Source organism: Paralichthys olivaceus, chromosome 4 (assembly GCF_024713975.1).
Source record: "Paralichthys olivaceus isolate ysfri-2021 chromosome 4, ASM2471397v2, whole genome shotgun sequence".
NCBI classification, from domain to species: Eukaryota; Metazoa; Chordata; class Actinopteri; order Pleuronectiformes; family Paralichthyidae; genus Paralichthys; species Paralichthys olivaceus.
Window position 1 is genome coordinate 2,910,588 of NC_091096.1, and position 16,072 is coordinate 2,926,659.

At 42.9% G+C, this 16,072-nt stretch overlaps 2 protein-coding genes across 6 annotated transcripts; both read right to left on the reverse strand.

Moving 5' to 3' along the window:
- Window positions 1-6,447: 6,447 nt before the first annotated feature.
- On the reverse strand, window positions 6,448-11,603 carry p2rx7 (purinergic receptor P2X, ligand-gated ion channel, 7). 5 transcript variants are annotated; one of them, XM_020104181.2, is made up of 13 exons: window positions 11,310-11,603; window positions 10,641-10,788; window positions 10,493-10,564; window positions 10,289-10,361; window positions 9,703-9,799; window positions 9,461-9,541; window positions 9,041-9,176; window positions 8,510-8,646; window positions 8,095-8,185; window positions 7,774-7,839; window positions 7,438-7,542; window positions 7,238-7,345; window positions 6,448-7,149 (listed from the first exon to the last, which is right to left on the reverse strand). In XM_020104181.2, exons 1-13 carry the CDS (start codon window positions 11,429-11,431, stop codon window positions 6,640-6,642), a joined length of 1,746 nt encoding a protein of 581 aa, XP_019959740.2. In that variant the 5' UTR covers window positions 11,432-11,603; the 3' UTR covers window positions 6,448-6,639. The 5 variants fall into 5 exon arrangements, with proteins under 5 accessions (XP_019959740.2, XP_019959741.2, XP_069379053.1 ...); XM_020104182.2 differs by having other exon boundaries at window positions 6,448-7,146; window positions 11,310-11,594; XM_069522952.1 differs by having other exon boundaries at window positions 6,448-7,146; window positions 10,289-10,375; window positions 11,310-11,594.
- Window positions 11,604-12,981: 1,378 nt separating this feature from the next.
- On the reverse strand, window positions 12,982-15,695 carry gstt1a (glutathione S-transferase theta 1a). The gene is made up of 5 exons (XM_020104179.2): window positions 15,483-15,695; window positions 14,695-14,782; window positions 14,410-14,566; window positions 13,793-13,969; window positions 12,982-13,319 (listed from the first exon to the last, which is right to left on the reverse strand). The coding sequence occupies exons 1-5, from the start codon at window positions 15,589-15,591 to the stop codon at window positions 13,119-13,121; spliced, it is 732 nt and encodes a 243-aa protein (XP_019959738.2). The 5' UTR covers window positions 15,592-15,695; the 3' UTR covers window positions 12,982-13,118.
- Window positions 15,696-16,072: the final 377 nt, after the last annotated feature.

The window sequence follows — 16,072 nt, forward strand, 5'->3', positions numbered from 1 at the left end:
AATGGGGATTTTCCATTTTAACAGCAAGAAAAAGGTATTATGAAACTAGAGAAACATGTGAGATGATTGGTCTTAAGTTACCTCGTGTTTAAGGTCAGTGGCATCGTGGTGTGTATGTCTAACATTGTTCATTTAAACTGGAAATTAACCACATGAATCGCTGCTGAAACAACAATGGCTCAAGACATTTTAAAAGAAATAAACACAAGGTCTGTTGTTGTGCTCATTGATGCACATTTGGAAAAGCAGCCAAGCTGATTAGAGCTTTCTTCTGGGATTAGGAACGTTTTAAGTCTATTTACTAACCTCAACTCACAGATCACAGTGTCTGAATATTGAAAATCACACAGACAGGAGAGAGAAATTACCACAAAAACTTATGAAAACACGAACATGAACACAGTGTCTTTCCGTTCTAGGTGTTGATCAAGCTTTTATACCTCTCACACTATGTTTGGCCGCAGAGTAAAAGTTCATAACTCCACAGTTTTCTTTCATGTTCCTTTAAGTTACTTCAGGTAGACTGGAGTTTCCTCCAGCACTGTTGATACTATCACTGACAATACATGTACAGTGTATATGCATCTGCTTGTTCCGGCTCTACCCTGAAGCTCTGCTGTTCCCTCAGAATAAAATATTCAGACACAAAATGTCAGAGTTCAACAGACGACCTGATATAGATGTGGTCAAACTGCAAAGTGAAGAATGTTTTCAGGAGCTTGTGTGTTAATAACATGGGGTGTTACATGTATTTCTCTGTCAAGAAGGTCAATAAATTATGATATATATATATATTAATGAATAAAGTCGTAATACTTTGGGAGTAAAATCGATATTAAGAGCATAAAATCATAATTTTAGTCTCTGTGTCTTTTCAGAGGGGGATCGGCCTGTTGCCTGTGTTACAATGAGGAATTCGGTGAATCATGTCAACTTAAACATTAGTATAAGTTTCACAAATAACAAAATACTCAGATTAGCACCAAGCTATCACAAGTTTTAGGACTTGATTGTGTAAGAAACTGAGTCTATTCTGAAAAAAGAACCACACAGACTTGGAGGAAAATATCTCTCCCATCCAAGAGGCCTCCCCAGCCCCAAGCCCCCAGCAGGGGGTCCCCAGCATTTAACATCTTTGGGTACCAATGTAACTGCCACCAGTCAGATAGAATCAAAGAAACCCCCTGAACGTGAGGCAGAACGCCACTCAAGCTGAGAAACAATTTTTTATTGTTATTATCTCTGAGGCGGCGGACATGACAGCACCTGAAAGGTCAAAGGTCATTTGCTCCCTGACTGATGTGGACCAGAGGCAAACAGACCGTCACAAGCTGCTTAATAAAAAATGAGTCACAAAGGCCATTCATTAGAAATCAGTTACGCAAGATGTTACCAGAAAGCTAAAAAAAAACCTGCACCATGTGAAAATGATGAGGAGCTGACTGCTGGCCAGAGAACTACAGTGAGAAGAAAAACGGTTTCAACAGTTAAAGCAACTGAATAAAAACAAAACAATCACAAGTGAGGTGGTTGATCGTGTTCAGAACGTGACCGTCAGTGACCTTCAGCACCATCGAGCACCTCATCATTATCATAAGCTGCCGTGAATTCACTGAGGCAGGAAAATAGAGTCTTTGCTTTGTTACCCACAGAGAGGTACTGAGATACTGCTGCACACGCTGGAGCCAATTATCAGCAGCTATGCTTTTATTTCCCTGTGTCCAGTCCCTGCTCTGAAGTGGAACAGCTTTATGCTTATGAGTGTTTCTATTATCGTTTCTTCTTTGAGCTGAGCAGAGGAGTTTAATCATCAGAGCTCATGACAGTGATTTAATGGTGGTCAAATTGATAAAGTGACAAATCTGACTTTCTTATTTTACAGAAACCGGCATCCCAACTTGCTTTAAACAACGAGTAGTTATTGATTGATCCCTTCATACTTTTGCTTTTCAGAAATTAATTAAAAGTAGGTTGTTGCAATTTTGTAAAAACAAAAGTTCAGAAAAGTAGAGAGAAACATTCAGTTACAGTTCGGTGCTGTAGACTGTAAATAAAGAATCTCAACTTAATCCCACTATCCAGAAATGAAGCCAGAACATCCCGAATACAAATCCTGCCATCTTGTGCCGATGTCATCATTTAGAGCCAGAGTCTGTGCAGCAGTAATCGTGAATGCTCGACCTATTGTGTCAACATATGAATAAATGGTCAAATTCGACTTTATGATTCCCAGAAAAATATTTGGGCTGATTTCCCCACAAAAAATAGCAAGCAGCTATGAACAACAACTATTTTAGTTTACATTTTATTGGATTTTTAAAAAAATCCCCTGATAATAATCATTGCTTACAGCGGCCCGGTCACACATCGATTTCCTATGAGTCACGAAGGAATCCGCATTTGAATTGGAGTTTCTGCTCCAACACAGGAGGCCCAGTGTGCTGCTGTAAGCCGCTCAACCAAGCGTCATAATAACTTAATAATCATAATTACATTCCATTGTTTACACGGAGGGCTGTAGATTAGATGGCTCCCTGTAGGTTAAACACAGTTTTTATAAACAGGCGTTTCTGTTAATGGCTCCCTGGAAAGAGTCTCACGTTATAATCAGATGAACGTACAGCACACAACTCACTGAAACACATGCAGCTGCTAGGCATGTGCTAATTTTAGTTTTTAATTACATTTACCACCTCTTGAAACCGTCTCAGGGTTGTGATTAAGGACGATGCTGCTTGTCCTAATGGGAGCGGGCCCAGGAAAAAATTACTTTGGGATATTATTCGACGACGCTTCACAGCTTGGCGTGCTGCAGATCAGAAACACCTCGACTACCACCCCCTCTAGCCCTCCTTTGTGACTTTTTTCAGCGAGCGTGTAGCAATCATGTGTGTCAGCATGTGTTCATACTGTATGCATGAACGTACACTATGTCTGCATGAACGAGTGTTCGAGCCCTCACTGTATATGTGCATCCAAATCTCTGCAAGGGGCCAAATTTACAAGTCTTGAAGCTGCCAATTTCCTTTTCATGTCAGTTTTCTACAGGATTAACAGCGTCACAGTTTTCACAGCCTCCAATTAATATAGAGTCTATTCACTGAGGCTCAGGTTTATAAATATGCTCAGCCTGATGCAAACATGACGGAAAATACTGAGATGTGAGTATTGACCTGTCATTGACCTGTGGCTTTGGAAGAGAAGGAGGGAAGGAAACAGACAGTTTGTGAAGGGAGAAAGAAGAATTCAACGTCTGTCAATGGTGTTGATGAGCAAGCAGCATCTATTCATCACGGCTACAGTGGGCAGAGAGAAACGCAGCGTGAAACATACAACTAAGAATGTAACTTTTATCTCATGATACATTTAGTTCTTAGTTAACTGAAACACATATTTAAAATGTGGCAGCTGTTAAACCCACACAAACCCAAGATTTGATTCAGGCTGTGAATGGCTCACTGTACTGACATGAACTATAATTTGGCCTAATTGACCCGAACAGATCGGTGTCGGCAGCCATTAAAAGTCTCATACCGCCACAAGAGAAGCAGGATACTGTAAGTGTGGATGATGTTATTGATTGATTTTCATAAGACTCTAACTGCTGATCCCCTGACACACACATCAACACACACTTCACCTGTTTCCAGTCAGAAATACGAGACAGCAACAGTCTAAATTAAATTCACATGATGAAACACACACTCACCCTCTGCAGCGCTCTGAGGTAGATGGTGAATCCCGGTCATCTCTTCACTGAAGCAGGTCTGAGGCTCCGGCTGATCCTCCAGTAGCTTCATCAACTCACAGGACAGTTATACAAGCTCCTGCTGAAGTTCAAGAGTTCATACATTTAGGTCTCAACTTAACTAAGGTGAACAATTAGTTCCCACGTAACACTATTAATCTTCCAATGAACATTATTAAGCTTCTAAAGAACATTATTAAGCTTTAAAGAACATTATCAATCTTCTAATGAACATTATTAAGCTTCTAAAGAACATTATTAATCTTCTAATGAACATTATTAAGCTACAAGTGAACATCATTTAGCTTCCAATGAACTTGATTTAACCTCCAGCTAACATCATTTAGCCTCCAGCTAACATCAATTAGCCTCTAGTGAAGTTAATTTAGCCTCCAGCTAACATCATTTAGCCTCCAGCTAACATCATTTAGCCTCCAGCTAACATTATTTAGCCTCTGGTGAAGTCAATTTAGCCTCCAGCTAACATTATTTAGCCTCCAGCTAACATCAATTAGCCTCTAATGAAGTTAATTTAGCCTCCAGCTAACATCATTTAGCCTCCAGCTAACATTATTTAGCCTCTGGTGAAGTCAATTTAGCCTCCAGCTAACATCATTTAGCCTCCAGCTAACATCAATTAGCCTCCAGCTAACATCAATTAGCCTCTAATGAAGTTAATTTAGCCTCCAGCTAACATTATTTAGCCCCCAGTTAGCTCAATGTTATGTTATCAGCTCTCTAACTTAATTAAGCTCATGAAAACATATCAAGCTTCCAGTGAAACGAGTTTAACTAAACGTTTTTTACCTTCAGCTTTTCCTGTTTCCACTCGGCGGCCATGTTGATTGAGACGGACATCATGACGTCACCTCTGCCTCTGGATGACCTTTGACCTTTAAAAAGTCTAACCTAAAGCAGTGCAGATAAAACTGACTCAGGGTCAGTGGACGATGTATGAGCTTCTTTTATGGAACAACCAGGAGAATGTTCCTGATTCATTTTGTTGTATTTGTACAATAGAAGTTTTATTCTATTCTCTATACGGTTGAAATGTCTGCATCAGCGTACTGTTGGTGAATCACCTGAGAAAAGCTGTGACACCTGATCCTCCATGTTGTGATGTAAAACCAGCTCTGTGGGCACATTGAGGAGGAACGAGCTGAGATCTGTGGCTCCTCCGACGCTCAAACTCAACATATGAGATTTTCTGCAGCCTCAGGAAAACGTTCGTGTGACTACAAACCTCCGTCAGTGCAGAACAACCACACAACTGCACCACGGGAGCAGTGTTTGACTCCGGAGGCTGCAGTGTTCTTCTAAAGGACAAGTTCAGTCCAACGAGGACGACGTACACTGGGGTGGTGCTGTAGGTGCACTGACTTATCTATCCATCCATCCGTTTAATCTCCATGTCCGTCCTGCATCCATCTGCAAATCCACCCATGCATCCATTAACCCATCTGCCAGGGTGCATCACATCATCCATCCATCTCCACCTCCATCAGATAATCCATCCACGACAGCCTCCATCCACTCACACCTCACATGCGTCCATGCACGGTCCTTAACACCGTCAGCGTGAGTTTAGAAAACACAGCGGAGAACTTGGAGAACACAGACTCATCTCATTTAAAACCCAACCTGCAAACCACCTATCGTCCCGGGCCGTTTTTAAATTAGTGAAAGTTAAAGACAGAGCAGATTAGCAGCAGTGAGGGCTCAGCAGATGAGTAATGGAGGGAAACGGGGATGTTTGCTGCTGAAACAGGCCGTCAGCAGCTATTTCAGACCCTCAGTTGTTTAAACAAAGAGCCCTTATTTTTGTCATGTGATCCATTTATAAAAGAAAACAATGGTGGAGGTCTGGAGCCAGAGTTTGGGAAAGTGAAAGGTTGAAAGCGTTCGTAAATGTCAAATCGTCCACCTGAAGAATGGCCTGGAGCGCTGGAGGCTAATATTACTCCAGCTGTTATTGTGCTGGATATATATATATATATATATATATATATTTGAATGTGTGATACGTTCATCTCTCGGGACAAAATAAAAATGTGGAGCTGCAGCAAAGGTCGTCCAACAACAACCTGCCGCAGTTTCCAAAATCTGAGGTCATACTTGGCAAAAACAATATTCACATCGTGTGGACATTCATACGTCTTTATCGAATTTCATTATATATTGAAGTTTTCACAGCATTTTGACGGTTTGATTGTCGGTGGACATAATGTTGCCGTGCTTATTATTGATATTATCAGTTTATTTTTTGATTAAATGTATTTTTCTTTATTAAACACTTTCAAGCATGTTGTCTTTTTCCTGCAAAGTACAATTCTAATAAATGAAACTTTGAAACTAAGGTCGACAGTCAGATTATTTGTGTTCATGTAAATAAAGACTGGAAACAGCTAGCCTGGGTCTGTTAGCAGGTAATAACCAACCTATCAGTGCCTTTAAAGTTAATATGTCAGTTGTTTAATTCGTGCAAAAGCAAAATTGTAAAACAGTAATTTGCCTTCTTCTGTCTCACACTGAAGCGAAACTCTTCATGCTTCCGTGTGACGTGACGGATGTGAGTGAACATTCCTGTCAGGAGACGTCGTCTGAGCAGGTCTGAGATAATAAAGATGATGTTTCTGTCCTTTTAAGGTAAAACGCTGCTGCGTTATAAGTGAAATGGGGAAAAAGAAAATCCTTCATTCTTGTTTTTATGCAGAGCTTTATTGACTCTGAGGTTTTTCCTCGTCTCTCTGCCTCCGGACGCAAGCTGACAAAAACTTTGTCTTCAACTCAGGTTAGTGAAGTTAATGCATTTCTTCGGCACTGACCAAGCAGATCCAACATGCCTGTTAGCAGGTCAGTCAGTGGAGGAGTGTCACGTGGACACACTCCCCTCACGCATGTCCGTCAGCGCAGCCCTGCATCGACACCGTCCTGGCAGGAGTGAAGCCGCTGTACCGTCCGTCCGGGCTCGGGTACGACTCCCGGACTCTCCGCACGCAGCAGCTGGGGATGGCAGGGTGGGCGTCGGGAGGCGGGACCCCAAACCTCCAGCTGATGTACTGTCTGTACGCACAGTGACGCAGGGCCGAGGTGAGGCCTCCATCAGCAGGTGGAGACAGAGGGTCCCTGTACATGAGGACAGCCTCCAACAGGGGGCGATGGAGCACCAGCTGCTTGAACAGAGGGGAGGAGGTGATGCAGGCGCCGTCGCTCCGCCTGCAGCACAGCTCCTCCTGCGGGAGAGAGGAGGGAGTGCAGCAGTTACACCGACACCAGGCTGGACGAGGGGCTTTGGGCTTTGGGTCGGCTTCCTGGTCGGGGGGAGGACGAGCGTCCTGATCCATGTGGACACCCGGCTGTAACAGACAGAGGACAGCTCTCAGGTGTCCTGTGTCCTCCTGCTGGGACAAGAGGACATCATTCAAGCCTTGAAGATGCACTTAAAAATGAAAAGTTTAGATTAATCTGAAGCTCCTGCAGCAGTTTTACCTGACGTGGGAGAACAGACACCGGTTTGACGTCTCGTAAACTTTTCTTCAGTGATCTCTTCACCAGTCGAATGTTGTTCTCGTCCACGTACGAGACACAGAGGACGCACTGCAACAGAGTTGAGCACAAACTGTCTCGTCACCCCGCACACAACTACAGGACAGGAACGACACTCACATCATCGCTCAACCCTTCATCACCTTCCGTTGGTCTCGGACCGACTCCACTTTCCTCTTGGAGTAGATTTGTCCAACTTCTGCAGAGTAACAGCTGGTTCCAATCAGCCAGTCCAGAAACAAGGTGGTCTGGAGAAGAAGACGCAGGAAACGCCATCAAAGTGGTTTCCTCTTGAATTATGATTGTTCATCTAAGTATATATTCATGTATCACAGCTTTACTCTCTCCGACTGAGTTTATCTGGTCTGTAGTGAAATTCTCCGGATAAAACACTGACTGCTGCTGCTGCTGAGTACAAACGGAGGACGACAGCATGAATGGACACTTGTGTGAGCAGCCAACGCGGGGAGGTCACTCACCAGAGCGTAGTACGACAGCGTTGATCCGATGTAGATGATGAGCTGAATGAAGCTGAATCTTCCCGCCTGGAAAAGTTCACATCGAACTGTCGCTCGTTTGTTTAGAAAACAAGCGACAGTTCGAGAAATCAAAGGTCATTTAAAACCACAGCAACACAAAATACACAAAGTAGACCAAAGACACGACACGATGTCATTACACTTATTCTGATATTTTGCTAAAATCGTTTTTTTGTAAATTTTTATATTTAAAAAAAATAGTATCTATTGGTCAAAATTCAATATCCATCAACATTTTTCTGTCATTTTATCTGATCCCACCTGTCCGAACACCATGACATCAAACCTGATGCCGAAAGCTTTGTAGAGCGTCCTCTCCTCCGCTCCGTTCACCGTGTTGTACTTTGCGAATCTGATCCGAACGACAGATACGAGAAACAATAACAACATGACGCATGAATAATGAGCTGATATGTTTGATGAGTAAAGTTTATATATGATGGATCACAGACTGTTTTTATTTGGAAAAGAAGTTATTTGAATAACACTTTTCAACAAAGAGGGAATTTAATGAGCTTAAATGATTAAAATAAACAACTAAAGGTGAATGTGACCAGATAAGTGATTATTTTTGGCGTCTTTGGTTCAACAATTCTTCGAATTGATAAAAAAAAAAGTGTGAGAAATAAAAAACGTTCTGAACATTTGACCTTTGACCTCCGTGGCCCCTGCTGACCTGAAGTTGAGGCCGGGGTACAGCGTCTTGTTGCTCTCTTTCTCATCCAGGCGTCTGAAGGAGTATTTCGGCAGGCAGCGCCTCGTCAGCCAGTCCAGGTTACAGTCCCACTTGATCAGCATGCCGATGACGCCACCCTGTGGTCAACAGAGGACATGGATCAACGTGAAGGTGGTAAAAACACTCAGTTCCACATTAAATGTTTGCACTTGAGTGTTTGTCGGTGGTTTTGTTAGATTCAATCTTTTCTCTTGGTGTTGAACTGACGATGCTGCGTCTCCACTTTCCTCCACACAAACTGAAGAAAGTTTGTTGTGGAGAAACTTCCTTCTTTTGGTTTTTCGAGTGTGATTCATTTCCACTTTTCTCGATCTGTTGCTGAGGAAGACGACTCAAAACAAGAGTCATCGGGAGGAAACAAACCCCCAGAGTTTCCTGAAGTCGTTTCATTTCCCTCAGCGATAGAGAAAACCATAATTTCAGCTTGGCTGAATTTGATAGAGCTATAAAACATGAATGAGTGGCCCTCACCTCTATGGCCATGTCAGAGAACCTTTCCCCCGCCTCTCGAACCATGTCGCCCAACCTGAAGATGGGACACAGCGAGTCGTTGTCTCTCTGGCAGCTCCTCAGGTAGGCGTCGTTCATCTGCGGGAGGATGTTCCTCCTGAAGACACAGTCCAGAGGTTCTCTCACCATCAGCTATTGTTATAGAATTTAACTGTTTTTAACTGACACAACAGTTAAATACCACAGAACGAAAATACACAGAACTGACTTTCCCTGCTCTCATTTATCTTTTAATTATTCTACTAAATCAATGTTAAAAAAAACTTCAAAAACAGACAGACTGTTCTTAAATCTCTAAAAGAAGACGGCAGTAAAAGATAAGAAGATGTGAAAGAGGAAGAGATAGAAAAGTGCCTGGAACACAATCATCAATGGTCTCACCGGATGAAGTTGAACGCAGGGAATCTGATGTTGTTCTTGACGAGGACGGTAAAGTTCTCAGCTGCTGCCAGAAGAGCAGGTCTGCAGCACAGATAAAAAAATAACACAGCAATTAGAATAATTAGAATTAGAACGGTCAGCCCACTTATGAAACCACGCCAATTAAATTCAATACAGTCTAATTCACTAGATCACAGTTTGAGACGTCCGCAGGACAATAAAACACCTTTACTGTAACCTGCCTCGGAGGAGTGTTCTTCGTTTCTATCGGGCACCAGGCCGACACCTCGCAGGTTTTTTTCAACACGTCAAACTTCACACACGATCCCGTCAGAATCCCTGCAGACGATGAAACACATGAAGCTCCCGGTGACGTCTCAGGTTCATCATCAGGAGAGAGAGAGAGAGCTGACGCTAAAGCTGCAGCACATCAGGGACGAATTCCTCTGCTTCATGTGAAATAACCAGTTTCTTCACTTTGTCACTGCTGACAAATATTTTACTCTTTTTAATACTTAACTTGCTGAAACGCCACCAAGACCCTACAAACTACTTTGGGTTCTCTGGATCATTAAATGTTCATGACAAAAACAGGTTTCAATACAATAAGTTTAACAACGACAACACAGCAGATGTAAGTAGTAAATATATCAAACGTATTCTTCAAAGATCAACAACGTGCTTTTAAATCCACGTCACTGAATCATCGTGTGTTTGCTGAGAGCCCCAAAACTTCCTCTTCCACGAGTCATTCCCTGAGAAAGACGCGTTATCGTCGACAAACCGACGGAGGTGAAGACGTGGAGGTCGGAGGAGAAGAGACGGTACCGTGGCTCTGTTTGTCCCAGGCTCCTCTCTCACAGTCTCTGTCAGTCTTACACGTCCGGCCGTTACTGGGAACCTGGAACAGAAACACTGCTGCAAAATAACAAACGTTTGACAACTTCTCACCTGAGCCGTTATTAAAGGCAGATGATTTAAAATGAAAAGAAAAGTAAATGATAATGATTATAAATAATAAAAACAAAGCACCTCTGGACATTTCCCCTGCTTCTGATTCTTTGTCACGATAACATTCGTCACCACGAAGAAAGAGTTTTTGCCCTAAAAGGAGGAGAAGAGATATTTAAGTTGTTTTCTTGAGAAACCACCTTCACGGCTCTGAGGACCCAGCTCCGACCTGAGAGGCGCCGCTGTAGTCCACCACGTCCCAGACCACGTCCCCGACCCCGGGCAGGAGCAGCTGAGCCACACCCTTCACCTTGGTGGTGACCGAGCTCACGACCGGGTCAAACTCCTGGTACTTCCTGTTCCACAGCATCATGACGCTGAGGATGACAAACACAATCAAATGCTGAATGAAGACACGACCAAAACAGACATGCACAGTTTCTGTCTCGTCTCTGCACAGTTTCTGTCTCATCTTTGCACAGTTTCTGTCTCGTCTTTGCACAGTTTCTGTCTCGTCTGCACAGTTTCTGTCTCATCTCTGCAAAGTTTTTGTTTTATCTTTTCCGTCTTTTATTCTATTTTAATTTTTTTAAATCCAACTTTTAAACTATGTGTTTAAAAGAAACACACACAAACACACGTTGAACGTTAAGTAAAATAAAGTCTCTTCTAAGATGCGTCCACAAACACATCATTAAACTCCAGAACACAGATTCCAGTGGATTCAGTTCACATGTGGAGAAACAGTCTGAGCGGGAACAGGACATGAGATCAGGAGGAGGAGGAGGAGGGGATGAAGATGATGAAGAAGATAAGATAAAACTTTAGCGAATGAGGCAGAGGAAGATGAAGACGAAGCGCAGCAGCACAGACAGTCGGTGATTATTCATCCACTCACCAGATCACCAGCAGGATGGCTCCGTTCAGGCTCCACTTCAGAGACCCGAGCCGGACGCTCTGGATCCGGACCAGCTTGTTGGTTTCATACTGACACAGACTGAGGACACGGCAGCACGGCATGGTACCGAGGAGCAGGAGGAGCAGGAGGAGGAGGTGCAGCTGTGTGGATCAGGGTATTTCCTGGAGGAGGACTCTGACTCATTCCTTGGCTCCTCTTCCTGTGGACGGTCACATGTCCAGACTCTGACTCCTGCAGCTGCTGCAGCCTCAGACGTCACAAACACAACTGCAGTACAAGTACACAGACTTATACTGAAATATGCATCCTTCTACTGCAATCTACTACAATCTACTACAATCTACTACATGCACTGAAAGTATTAAAAGTCAAAGTCTTTGTTCTGCAGAAACATGTCCCCTGTGGTTTATTTCATTATAAATAATATCGAGCATTTTACTGTTGGAGCTGGTTTTAACTTGAGTTAAATTTATTATACAAAACTATTAATTAAGTAATAAACAAGTGTGAACCTGTAGAACAAAATTAAAACTATGACAGAGGCCTTACTAACTCCAATCTGCATCTGAGGGGTCACTTGTTCTTCTTCCAAGTCTTTGAATGTGTTTTTCAGTCTAACAGGTCTGGAATCTGTTTGTGCTGGAACAGTATTTTTACTTTGTGGTTTATTTATCATTAAACCATAATGTAATAACTGTTGTTTGCAGCCCTGGTGACGACAGTTCCTGATTAAATCATCTATCAAACACAACCTGGACCTGGATAAGAAGCAGAAACGGATGAGAGGATAAACTATATCATATAATATTATAACTCACATTAATGCAAACAGCGTAGATATTTAGGATGTTTGTATATTTAACTGAAGACATTTTAAAACATTAAATGATCTGTAGACATCCTGTGCTCCAGGGGGCAGTGTTGTCTTCTCTGTATTGTGTTGGAGTGAAATCAGTTCACAGACTGAAAATGATTTAATAAACTTCTTCACTCTGCACAAACAAACTCAAAGCAGGAAATCCTCCCTGTTTGATAAAAACTGTTTGATCTTATCTGTAAATGACACAAGAATCAAACATGTTTTCAGTGACTTCCTGCTCGTCCTCCTGATAAAGAGCTTTTTGTTTGAGCGTGGGCTGATGTGATGTGAGGGGGGGTAACCGGAGAAAACAAGGAGAGTCTGTGAGTCACTGAGAACGCTCACTCAAAATATTCCCATCTGCACTTTACATTTACCGTTTCTGTGATTAAAAGCTTGGTTCATAGGAAAGTATCAGAAGCAGGAAGTGTTTTAAACACAGCAGAGGTTCCCGAACTAAGGGTCACGACCCCTGGACGGATCATGACATGATTTCTAAATTAAAGAACATTTTTCAAACAAAATAAACAGTTATCACCACAATTAATACAAAAAGTATAAGTTATACACAAAATAAAACCAATGAGATGTCATCACATGTCTGTTTTGACCCCATGTGACCTCTGAGGTGATTATGGCGAGGGACAAGTGATCGGTGACATCATCAGTTGCAAGATAAGATGTTGACGCTTCACTTTAATATTTGTGGGACGGGATCAGTTCAACAGGGAACATGACACAGTGATCTGTTCCAGTTGAAGAGTTCTAGAAGAAAACTTCAGAGTTCCACAGTTTCCATTTTATACAACTGATGATTTTATTGCATGAAAATCTTTAACCACCTGAAAAGAAGTTTTCTCAGTACTGATAAAAAACAGAATCAACACAACCATGAAAATTAACGAAGGAGATGCTGTTGATAATCGTCTTCATTTGAAAATCTTCTGGAACTTTGGAATGAGCATCGCCAGCTCTGTGTTGTTCTGCATCTTCTCCGGCAGACTGCTCACGGCCATGATCGACTCGTGAGCCTCGTCGAACAGCTTCTCGCCGAGCTCCTTCTTCACCCGCTCTCTCCAGGCGATCAGCTTCGGTCGACCCTCGAACACGTCCAGGCCGGTTCCCACAGGCTGCGAAATGCACGACGCACAATGTTTCTTCTTAAAAACACTGACATGAATTCACTTCACAAACACAAGCACATGAAAACCATCGACCAGAGCTGCTGCAGCTTTTCTTAGCCTCAGTTTTCAACGCTGGGAAAATAAAGTTATTTCGATTATTTGGGTTTTTCAGCAGAAAACAGGAGCGAACCACAGATTTGATGTGATTGTGAAAGCTGAGGTTTCCGAGAGACGTTGCAGCGACACATGTATCTTCAGTCACAACCACAAAAATGTGCAGAGACGTCTGAGACACAGTTAGACCTGAATTCCTTCTGCGAATTATGTCTCATCACTTATCCTCCTACATCACTGGGTCAAATGTGCTGGACCCCTCATTTCCCACAGTGCAACTCAAACTCCCTTCAGAGCCACAGAAGAAATTGTGCAACAGGTCCCATGCTGAGAAACTGGGATCAGTCACATCTGTAGAAACTTACCTGCATGATCTCGACCACGGCCACCAGATCGGCCACAGAGATTTTGTCTCCGACGATGAACGGTTTGTTCTGCAGGAACTTCTCCTCCAGAAGGTTGAGCGACTGCGTCAGATCCTCGATGGCAGCGTCCATCTTGTCTTTTGGCACCTCAGAGCCCATGATGATAGGAAACAGGGCCTGTTCACAGAGGAGACGCAGACGTGTAATCACCTGATTTATCATGTTTGAAAATTGAACTGATGAACGTTACACGGTCCCACAACCATGTAAAATTAATTTCACATTGATTCTTTGTGCAGGATTGAATCTATAGAATCCTGAAACTCAACATCTGCTGGATGGACTGGTAGAAAATAATTTGTTGTTGTGTTTAGTTGTAGTCTCGTATTATTAATGATGATGTAAGGTCAAAACTTTATAGAAATATGTCAAAATATTAAAACACATCTCAGGTATAAATTGATGTATAAACTGTAGAAGTATGTAACAGATCTAGAAGTTGTGAGAGAGTATGGATTATAAAATAACTACGATGTGAAGAACTACAAGAAGTTGAAATGAGTGTTCTCAAGTAGGTCATGGGAAGTTACTGCACTGGGGCAATCCGGGACTCGTACCCTGAGCAGGAAGACCTTCGACCCGTGAGCTCTGAGGTTCATGTGCTGCCAGGACAGGTATTCATTAACACGCGCTCGCTGCTGCAGGTCAGCCGGGTACCAGTGATCCGGCACTGACGACGAATATTTCTGCGCCAAGTACTTTAGAATCGCGACACTGCAACACAGACAGTGTGGAGACACTCAAGGACAAGTTCATGTTCTGACGTCAGAGTAACTGATGAACTTGAACGATGGTGTTAAATTAGCTGAAGCTGTTTTCTGCTGTAAATTCTTTCGTCGTACCTTTCAGTCAGAATGAAGCTTCCATCCTTCATGACAGGAATCCTCCTTATCACGCTGACTTTGCCGAACTCCTCGCTGTACTGCTGACCTGAGACCGACACACAAGTCAAGAAGGAAATAAGAAGACATTTTTAAACACACAGAACATAACTGAGTGAAGTGATTGTTCCATAATTATTCAAATATCTCACTGTGGAAACATTTCCTGTCCTTGTTATTTGCATTGAATCGCTTCTCTGTCCTTTATTTTCTTTTCCCAGCACGTCTCTATTGTACTCACTCACCTCAGGGATGCTGTGATGTTTTGTCTGGAAGCTCGGACCTTCTGACCCGCAACATGCCACCCACCGGTCGCTTGTGAAGTCTGTTATCTAGGAGTTTGTGTAACTCTGCTTGTCACCTCACTGACTGACTGAGACTGTCCTGCTTTCTGGGTTCAAATGTAAAAAATGAAAAACTGATAAACTGCTCGGAACAAGTTCAAAGTCTGCAGGACGTTCAACTCCCAGCTTCTGCGAACTGCGCTCACACATTTGAACGAAGTGGCAGGAAATATAACTGGAGCTGGAGTTTATTCAACAAGACTTTGAGTCGAGGTCACTCAACTCTGCAAACTCCTCAAACATCTGGGATCCTCCTGCACATTGTCCGGAGCTCAAAATACCATTTGTAAAGCCGAATGGGACCTGAAGGCCCGAATCCCTTAAACAAACATGCAACAATCCACAACGCATGAATTCATAATCTCTCATCTCTCCCCCTGTGTCTGTCTGACGTTGCGGAATTACCTGAAGCGAGATCCACGACCTTAAACTCGAAGGGAATCCCGACAGCTTTGGCAAACAGGAAGACAGAGCGGCAGGGCTGTGAGATGAGGTCGAGGTAGAGCTCCATCATGCCAGAGTCGGACGGCTGCAGATGTTTCTAGTCCTCTGCGTCTCCCTTTGTGCTTTCAGTCCTCTCCTGCCGCGCCTGTTATCCTCTGTCTGTCCAGAACTCCGCCTCTCCTCGCTGTAAGGCTCATTGATTTCTAAACAGTGGCGACAGTTCAAAGTAAGCAGGCCGTCATGGTTGAGCAGTCCGACCTTTGGCCTCAGGTTGGCCAAACATTTTGTAAACACTGCTGAGATTATCACACTTGTGGCAGCGTAGAGCGCCTCCGCTCTGTGATTCGGTGTTTTAATGAGGCTGATCATTATGAAGCTGCATTCTTTGAGTCTTTTATCTTCCTGTGAAGAACAAATTCTCTCAACTCTGATTAAACGTCAACCAGCTTGTGTCTCAAGAACTTGACATCGTTCATCACATTAGTAAAAACAGAATCCTTGATGAGTAGGGCTGAAACTATTCATTTAAAAATATATAAAATACCATGTTG